This window comes from Simochromis diagramma, unplaced genomic scaffold (assembly GCF_900408965.1).
Source record: "Simochromis diagramma unplaced genomic scaffold, fSimDia1.1 OVJJ01000437.1, whole genome shotgun sequence".
Lineage (NCBI taxonomy): Eukaryota > Metazoa > Chordata > Actinopteri > Cichliformes > Cichlidae > Simochromis > Simochromis diagramma.
In genome coordinates this window covers 28,185-37,902 of record NW_024387111.1, presented here as the reverse complement: position 1 = coordinate 37,902, position 9,718 = coordinate 28,185, and the positions used below count along the sequence as shown (strand labels likewise).

At 41.5% G+C, this 9,718-nt stretch overlaps 2 protein-coding genes across 4 annotated transcripts; both read left to right on the top strand.

Annotated features, from left to right (window-relative positions):
• Positions 1-919: 919 nt before the first annotated feature.
• LOC120743233 (putative butyrophilin subfamily 2 member A3) lies at positions 920-3,334 on the top strand. Of its 3 annotated transcripts, none has more exons than XM_040046809.1 (2): positions 920-1,014; positions 2,977-3,334. In XM_040046809.1, the coding sequence occupies exons 1-2, from the start codon at positions 945-947 to the stop codon at positions 3,318-3,320; spliced, it is 414 nt and encodes a 137-aa protein (XP_039902743.1). In that variant the 5' UTR covers positions 920-944; the 3' UTR covers positions 3,321-3,334. The 3 variants fall into 3 exon arrangements, with proteins under 3 accessions (XP_039902743.1, XP_039902744.1, XP_039902741.1); XM_040046810.1 differs by lacking the exon at positions 920-1,014 and adding an exon at positions 1,446-1,640; XM_040046807.1 differs by lacking the exon at positions 920-1,014 and adding an exon at positions 1,681-2,210.
• Positions 3,335-3,550: 216 nt separating this feature from the next.
• On the top strand, positions 3,551-8,921 carry LOC120743232 (butyrophilin-like protein 8). Its single transcript, XM_040046806.1, has 3 exons — positions 3,551-5,234; positions 8,180-8,512; positions 8,751-8,921. The coding sequence occupies exons 1-3, from the start codon at positions 5,174-5,176 to the stop codon at positions 8,897-8,899; spliced, it is 543 nt and encodes a 180-aa protein (XP_039902740.1). The 5' UTR covers positions 3,551-5,173; the 3' UTR covers positions 8,900-8,921.
• The last annotated feature ends 797 nt before the right edge of the window (positions 8,922-9,718 follow it).

The following is a 9,718-nucleotide window of genomic DNA, read 5'->3' as shown; positions in this document are numbered from 1 at the left end:
GGCACCGGTATCGGATAAAACCTAAACGATACCCATCCCTAATTGGGAGACATATAACCCTACTGATTAAGAGCCATGTCACTATAATAGACCTATATCAAGCAAATGGATGATACTGATCAAGTGATCCTGAGAGCTGGACGATTAATTTCAGAAGCAGCTCAGCACTGTGTGCCAGTTTTTTTAAAATATAGGCCAGCTGATTGTAGTCCTGTGAGTTTGACAAGGGACGCAGAGACGCAGACTTGACAAGCGGATACAGCTGACAGTGGAGACAGCAACTATGGAACACAGACAGAAACCAGAAGACTAAAACTCTAACATAAACCACAAAGAGAATCTAAACTTAGAACAATCCTATAACCCATTAGACAAAGAACCAAAAACATAAAACACTTGGTTAACAACCCAGGCACTCGAACAGAAAGACACGTGGTTATGAAAAATGTGCACTAAAAATGTTTCATTGGTGGCTGTAGCCACAGTGGAACAGGTCATCTGAAGGTTTAATCCTTGGCCACTCCAGTCGGCATGTGAAATATCCCTGGGCAAGATGCTAACCCCATCCATGTGACAGAGTGAGCCTGTCCTGGTTCTATGTGAACACAATGTGCTGAAGTGTTACTTCAGTGTCAGTCCTTTAACCTTCATTTCAAGAATCAGTCTAATCTGTTTCTATTGTTAAAATAACCTGTTTTACGTTTCTGTATCCCTGTGTTATGACTCATATGCAGCATGCCAAGCATTATTCAAGGTGGAGTTTAAACTAGCTTCTGAAAGGCAGATCTTGCTTGTCATTCACTTTTTTATGAATCTTATATTGAATCTTGTATGATAGGGTTTTAGACTCAAGCGCGAACTATTTTAAAAAAAAAAGACCAACAGACTCAGACAAAGTACAGAACAAACTAATAGTTAGATCAGCAGAACTCGAGAACAAGGAAATGTCTGCTGTAACTGCGTCACTATGCTCCACTTTGATGTTTCTTGGAGTCTTCGTGTTTGTCTCTACAGGTGACGTTTAACTGTTAGATACCAAATGATATTTTCTTCAGAGAAAACACGAAATAATAGAACAGTTAGTTTTATATTGATATAGTTTGAGACAAAGAAGTGTGATGTTTGTTGCTGTAGACTGTGACATGACTTCTGTAAGAGACACTGAATCAAAGTGTGTAGTTTGAGTGAGTGTGTGAAAAACAAATTGTTCAGGTTAAATTTAATCTCACATTTTGAACTCAGAGTCAGTTACTGTGTGTGTATGAGGTGTGTTGTGTTAGTTTTGAGTTGAAAAGTGCTACGAGAACCAGTCCTTTTACCAGTTTGGGGTAATAATTAAGATGTGTTACTACCAGCCTGCCAAACTTTATCCTGATTCTGGATCAGAAGTACATACATGTGGACTTTTAAGCCCGTCTGAAAGGCAGATTTGTCCTGTCAGTCACTTTTATTTGAATCTTTAATTTAATCTTGTATTATCAGTTTTAAACTCAGGTTCAGTTATTCAGTGAAAACACCAACAGACTCAGACATTTAGAACAAACTAAGAGTCAGATCAGCAGAAACAGAGAACACGGACATGTCTGCTGTAACTGCGTCACTCTGCTCCACTTTCCTGTTTGTCCTGTTCGTCTCTGCAGGTGAGATTTAACTCTGAGATAAAACAGGAAGTTTTGGCTGTATAGTAAAAATATTTCCCTGAGACTTATTTTCATATTATTTCAGTTTTTCTGTTTGTGACGATGAAACAAGAATCAAACTGCCGACAGAAACAAAACGTTCTTCTGCTTCAGCGACTGAAACACAAACTGTTCCTACATGACGACACATGAGAGGTTCTGATTTTGTTCTGTGGAGATCGTTCAACAACTGAACACTAAAACTTTTCCACTTCGCCTCGTTTGTTGTGACGCACTCATTTCTGCTCATTCTCAGTCCAACCTACCAAACGTCACTCTAACACCGCGCCCTCACGAGACACGGAAGAGTTTGAACCGCAGCTTTAGCTTTATTTAAACCTCAAATGTAATCTGCTGTAGTCAGGTTTAAACTCAGGTTCAGTTATTGAGTGAAAACACCAACAGACTCAGACATTTAGAACAAACTAAGAGTCAGATCAGCAGAAACAGAGAACACGGACATGTCTGCTGTAACTGCGTCACTCTGCTCCTCTTTCCTGTTTGTATTCTTCTTCGTGTTTGTCTCTGCAGGTGAGGTTTCAAATCAGTTTCCTTCTTAGATAAAGAGTAAGAACTGTAGTCAAACTGATTTCATGTTGATTCTGCATGTCTGTGTATGTTCAAGCAACATGAGGACAGGTCTCTCATCTGAGCTTTCCAGTTTGCAGCACAGAGACAAAGAAGTGTAATGTGTGTGTCAGTGTGATGTGTTGTAGTGTCAGGAGTCAGTATGCAGCTACAAAGCTTCTTGTTCAGTGTATACAAACAGCTGTAGCTCCATAAAGGCAGCATGCAGAGACTCACAGTGTCTTATAATGAGAGGCTGCTTTCTCTCACACATTCTGTTCACTTATTATTGTTGTTGTTCTGTGGAACCTGCAGGAACCTAGTTTTATATTTATGCTGTATTAAGAAATAAGGTAATTAAACTTAAGTAGATAGTTTTTAAAAAATCATCTTTAGTGAGGCTGCAGTCTACATGTTTCAATATAATTTATGAATTATTTACTCTATTTCTAATTTTCATGTGAGGTGACAATCACTGTTGATTGCATTATCCTGCTTGTAACATATATTCTTTAAAAAATATGGGTACTGGACATATACCATAATAATGCCTACGTGTGTGTGGCATTAGGGTTAGTCTTTAGCCTCTTCTACTCAGTGATAAAAATTCATCCCTTTGGTCAACTTCTGCAAACTTGAATAATCTTCCTCACTCTGATTGGCTGCTGTGGAAGTGAACAGTTGTACTTTGACCTTTAACCTCTCGGCTCTGTGTTGTTTCCTCTTTCAGACCAGAAAAACATCACAGCTGAGTCTGGACAGGACGTCACTCTGACATGTCGAGCTCCAAACAACAACATCACAATCATAGTTGTAAAGTGGAGCAGAGCTGACCTGGGAGATAAATATGTCTTTGTGTTCCGGGATGGGCGATGTGAACCAGACGACCAGCATCCATCTTTTAAGAACCGGGTGGATCTGCAGGACAGACAGATGAAGGATGGAGACGTGTCTTTGATTCTGAGGAATGTGACGATTGATGACACTGGAACATACGAGTGTTATGTTTTCCAGGGAGGACGTATGGCTCTAATTAACAGCACCAACTTGGTTGTTGTTCCTCCAGGTGAGTGAGTAGATTTGAGTGTTCTGCCGGAGGTTTCTTCCTGTTAAAAAGTCACTAAAATGCTTGCTCATATGATTGTTGGGTTTTTCTCTGTATCTATTATTATAGGATATACTGTACAATATAAAGCGCCTTGAGGCAACTTTTGTTGTGATTTGGCGCTATATAAATAAAATTGAATTGAAGTGTGTTACTAATGAGTAAGTAGAGTTGAGTGCTCTGTACCCACACACGGTACAGAGCTGTCAGAATGAATGACTTTAGTTCACTCTTTATCCAGGTTGTCTGCAATGATTATTTAATCCAACAGATGGTGTACTTCAGTGTCACACCAACACAGTGTTGACAGAGTAAAGTGAATGTGCCACACACTCCATGAGGCGTCATCTTCTCATCACCATCTTAAATTGTAACCTTCATGGGACACAGCTGTGAGAGAGAACAACAAAGAGCAAGAAAGACTGAGACAACATGTGGGAGCACAGCTGAGCCAATCACAGAGACAGAGGAAGTAGAACTAGACATGAGATACAAGGAAGAACAGACCAAAATAAAACAACAGGAAACAAAAAATCCTCAATATCACAAAAGAACAAATAATCAGATCAACAACTGAAGAGTATGAAGTCATGTGATTTCCGGGAAGTGCTGCAGCAGCGGCATGCTCTCTCCCTGCAGAGTATTTGCTGCTGCTCGTCTTTTCCATGTTTTCTGCTGCTGCTTTGTCCCTCACTGTAAACAGATGTACTGAGAGACTCCTGCACTGATGTTTCATAGAAAAGTCCAAACAGCCTCACTACTTCTCCATGAAGAACAAAGATTTGCTCTCTGTGGCTCCAACACAACTTAAAGACAATCAAAGGTGGACAAAGTTCTCCAGAACAGCCACACAGGAGGTCATGACTTTTGACTTTATTCATTAGAACAAGTTCATTTCAATTCACTGACAGACAGAGTGGACGGTTGTCTCTACACATCTACATGTTCAGTTCCTTGTACTTAAACACGACTGTCATGTTAGACAATGTGAATGTCAGAAGATGTATCTGTAAAAATGGGATGTAAAAGGGAAATATTAGCACGTTTGTTCAGTTTTGTCATACAGAGTGGAGTTTACACACAGATTAACTTGTTACATTTTGTCTTTTATCTTTGAATTGTTTACTGTAAAAAATGCTTTTGTTGAATAAACCTTAAGTAGTTTCTTTTGACCTACAGAGAAAGCAGATGGATTATACCAGCCTCACACTTTTTTTTTTATCTTTATGTGGATTTTTCTTCCATCCTGATGATCAGAAGACAGTTTGAGGGTTTCAGATCCTTCAGAACAACAGTAAGTGTTTAAAATGACGTCTTTCAGTCTTTTAGGTAATCTGACAGGTTGACTGAAGTCTGTGAGATTGAGTAGATTAAAAGATTGTTAATGTTAATGTTCTGGATTAACAGATGGTCTTTAGTCATAGTACCTGATGATAGATGATGTGGAGATCATTTAACAACTGAACCTGTTAAACTCTCAGACCTGCTTTAGATTTTATATATTTTATATTTTGTGAACTCTTTTTTAACAATGGACTTTATGATCTGCATACGGTCCAACGTAACACATCACAAAGTAACACGTCACAACGTAACACGTCACAACATAACACGTCACAACGTTACGTGGCTTAACTTCCTTAAGTTCACAGTCAGACATTTTGAGATCGATCGAACGGCCATAAGGCAAATTTTGATCTTTAGTTAAACCTTAAATTTAAACTAGTATTCAGGTTTAGACTCAGGTTCAGTTGTTCAGTGAAAATACCAACAGACTCAGAACAAACTAAGAGTCAGATCAGCAGAAACAGAGAACACGGACATGTCTGCTGTAACTGCGTCACTCTGCTCCACGCTGATGTTTGTCCTGTTCGTCTCTGCAGGTGAGATTTAACTGTTAGAAACTAAACTGAGTTTGACTCTGTTTAACTTAATATTAAAGAATAATTTTCAAATTGATTCAGTTTGTTGGCCGGTGTGAGAATGCTAATCAGTTAGCAGCACTGCTTTAAGGTGAAATCCTTTATATGGAATCAGATTCCTGTCAGACAAGATAAAACATCATCTTGACATGTAAGAAAGTACATACTGTATACTTATTATACATTAAATGGTAAATGGCCTGTATTTTGTATAGCGCTTTACTAGTCCCTATGGACCCCAAAGTGCTTTACACCAGCGGTCCCCAACCCCCGGGCCTCAGTACCGGTCCGTGAGTCGTTTCGTACTGGGCGCGAGAGTTGAGGCTCGGGTTTGAAATGTATGGTTTTCAGGATTTTTATTGGTTTTCAGCGTTATTTTGTTATTGTTTTTATCGTTAACTTGGTTTTCCTGGGTCTTTTCATGTGTGTTATGAATAAATCTTCTTTTTTTCCGTACCGGTACTAGTTTTATTTTGTTGTATTTATCCACGACACCTTAAAGGGCAGTCCGTGAAAATATTGTCGGGCATAAACCGGTCCGTGGCACACAAAAGGTTGGGGACGCTGGTTTACACTACATTCAATCATTCACACAGACATTCACACACTGGTGACGGCAAGCTACATTGTAGCCACAGCTGCCCTGGGGCGCACTGACATAGGCGAGGCTGGCGCCACAGGGTGCTCTGGCCACCACCAGTAGGCAATGGGTGAAGTGTCTTGCCCAAGGAAGCAACGACCGAGTATACATGTTTATGTACATGTACTATTTCTCTCGTGTCATTTTCTGATTGTACTAATTGTAATTATATATATTTTTTATGCAAATATTATTTGTACTCCATATCATTTAACTAAAATCGTCATGGTATACACATGATTGAATCACTGGTCTAGTAATATAACGTAAGACTCAAAATGACTAGGGCGATCACGGCCCAGAGTTGGCAGTTGGTCTTGTAATTGGAAGGTTGCCGGTTCGAGCCCTGGCTCGGACAGTCTCGGTCGTTGTGTCCCCAGAGGGGCCGATGGCGTGATATGGCAGCCTCGCTTCTATCAGTCTGCCCCTGGCAGCTGTGGCTACAACTGTAGCTTGCCTCCATCAGTGAGTGAATGTGAGAGTGAATGAATGGTGGAATTGTAAAGCACTTGAGGGTCCTAAAAGTGCTATATAAATGCAATCCATTATTATTAAAAATGCAATTCTATACAACAAGCTAGTTACCTTTAGCTATCAATATATTTATCCATACTCTATCAGGGTCGTGCAGGCTGGAGCCTATCCCAGCTGTCATAGGGCGAGAGGCAGGGTACGCCCTGGACCAGCCACCAGTCTATCTCAGGGCTAACACAGACAGACGCCATATGGACAATTTAGAATCTTCAGTTAACCGAACCCCACTGAGTGCATGTCTTTGGACTGTAGGAGGAAGCCGGACCTTTTTCCTCCCATGATGCAACAGTGTTTAACCACTGTGCTGCCCATCAAACAGTATATTTAATTTTATTTTATTTAAAATGCATCAAATTAAACTGGACTGTCTGTCCAATCTGTTTGCAGCTTTAAGTGAACTCAGTGAACCATAACCTGCTGTCACTGGTCACACTGATCAAATATTACTGTCAGTGTGTCTAGAGCTGAAGACATAAATACTTAAAGAAGGGGGTGGCTGTACCTCAGGTGATAGAGCGGGTCACCTACTTGTTGTTGGTTTAATCCCTGTTTTCTTCAGTCTGCGTGGCAAAATTTTCTTGAGCAAAATACTAACGTCAAGTTGCTCTCTGGTGCATCCATCAGGGTGTGAATGTGTGTTAGATAGAAATGACTGACATAGAAAAAAGTGCATGGGTGAATGAAGCAAATGACTGAGTAGATGATTCGGAACCATGATAACTGGGTTCTTGCTGATCGAAGCTGGCTTGGCCCTGGCTTATCGGAGAATTAAGAGAGCGGAACCGGCTGTCAAACCCCCCCAAGGCTGCCCGCTGGAATTGAAGTGATGGGACGAGGCGCGACCTCTCACACCGAATGCAGCATGGTTAACACCTTGGAGACGCTTACAGCTGCCGTGAAGACTCAAACTAACACCATTGAGCATATGGTGGGATACATCAGAGAGGGGCCTGCTCAAAATGAGACCCTTGAGCGAAAGTTGGATCACATTGCAGAACGGCTCACTGCAGTTGTGGGGTCTCAGAATCAAAAGAATGACAACACCACGGAACAGAAGTTTGATACCATCATGGGGAGGCTCGCGGCTCTCCAACGGGAGATCGAGAGACCAGTGTCGGAGTGTTAAAGAACAGCTTTGAAATTCTCCTGAGCTGCTCGCATAAAAGAACATGGGAACACGAGGGAACACGAGGCGGGTCTGGGCCCGCGCTGGAGAGTCGGCGCAGTGGCAGGATGGCTGCTGTGTTGCCTGGGATTACGCCTTATCCCCTACCCAACCCTGTTGCTGGTCACGTGCTCTATAATGTTGTGCTGTGGACATTTATGTGCTTTTCTGTGCAGAGGAGGTTTTTTTTTGTTTCCTGTTCTCATGCTGTCCTCCTGTAGCCCAGCATGAGTAGAGGTCTCTTTTTTTCTTCTTGTACTTTTCCCATTGTAGTGTACATTTCAGTGGTTTTCTGTAATGCAACCGTTCTCTGACTTGTATCCCCATGTGATGTCTGTGTTGTGTGTGTAAGGTCGGGGGGCGGGTTCATTCCACTGCAGGGCAACCTGTCACTGCATGTGGCGAATAAAAAATTTGAACTAGTTACATAATAAATAAATGTAGTTTAGTCTCTCCTATGTAATGTTTACTTTTCTCCAGCTCAGTGCTCTCTGATTGGCTGCTGTAGAAATGAACAGTTGTACTTTGACCTTTAACCTCTCTGCTCTGTGTTGTTTCCTCTTTCAGACCAGAAAAACATCACAGCTGCATCTGGACAGGACGTCACTCTGACATGTCGAGCTCCAAACAACAACATAGTTGTAAAGTGGAGCAGAGCTGACCTGGGAGCTGAATATGTGCTTTTGTACCGGGATGATTACTTTGTTCCAGAAAACCAGCATCCATCTTTTAAGAACCGGGTGGATCTTCTGGACAGAGAAATGAAGGATGGAGACGTGTCTTTGATTCTGAAGAATGTGACGATTAATGACACTGGAACATACGAGTGTCGTGTCGTCCAGATAGGAACAAAGTATTTGAAGCGCATCAGCATCATCCACCTTCATGTTGTTCCTCCTGGTGAGTGAGTAGAGTTGAGTGTGTGTGTGATCAGAGGTGAAACTGCTTCCTGGTTGTTGATGTTTGTTTGTAAAGATGTTGTTGATGAGACTTTGTAGAAAGCAGCTGGTCTGAGTGATGTGATCAGAGTGCAGTAGATAATGTCTGACAGCAGTTTGAAGAGCAAATGGATTCTGTTCTGTTCTTCACTCATCACCTACCTGACAGCTGACACCTCACACCTGTTTCTCACCTGCAGGTCAGACAGGAGGACAAGAGAAGGATGGAGACAACAAATATGGAGGGAAGAAGCAAGATGGGGTCAGCAGAGGGAGGCATGGACTAATAGCAAGTCTCTCAGTTTTTGTGCTTCTTGTTGGTTTTTGTATCTACAGATGTAGACAATAGCAGCAGAGTGAGGAAACAAACCAGCCTCCTGTTGACCTGCAGAAGGTTTAAATGTCTCAGAGGTTTTTTCCAGCTTTGAGTCTGTTGCTGCTGTTCAGAGTCCTGGGTGTTGTCAGTGTTTAAAATCCTGCAGAAACAGAAGAACTGAGCACAGACAGCAGGCCCACAGCACTGTATGTTTATTTCAGTTTTATCTTTAATGGCTGCTTAAGCAGAATCCACACAGTGATATTTATTAAATTACAAAATGACCAAAACTGTAAGTGAAATGTTTCCGTGTGTCTCTGTAATCACACAATCAAATGTGTTTGCAAAGACATATTGTAGTGTGTGTGCTCAGTCTCTCTATTGTGTCTCAGACATTCACTTTTATCCTCAGATCATCAGCTTTGCTTCACCTTCTTGTTCACAGCCAGTTAAATGTTTATCATGGTGTTCATGTTGTTCTCTGCATGCAGTGGCGGTCCTAGCCTGTTTGGCGTCCTGGGCGCGCGCCCCCCCCACCGATCCGATCAGCTGTTTGTAACACTTCCTACGTCCATCAGTGCAAACTATCGCATGTCCGCCATGACCTGCCCGAAACCGGAAGTGACGTCATTTTGTGGAAATGTAGATTTTTACCATCAGGGCCTCAGGGCCTATACTGGTGTTTTTAAAAGTTATGTTTGACTTTATGACTTTCTGTGTCGTTTCTGGGATGCTTAGGACTCATATTGCACTGCTGGAAATAGTTTATTTTGATGCATATGCTGTTTCTTTTGCAAATTTGCAGTATAATATTTATTTTCGTTTTTCCTGCAGTATATAAAAATTGGTGTA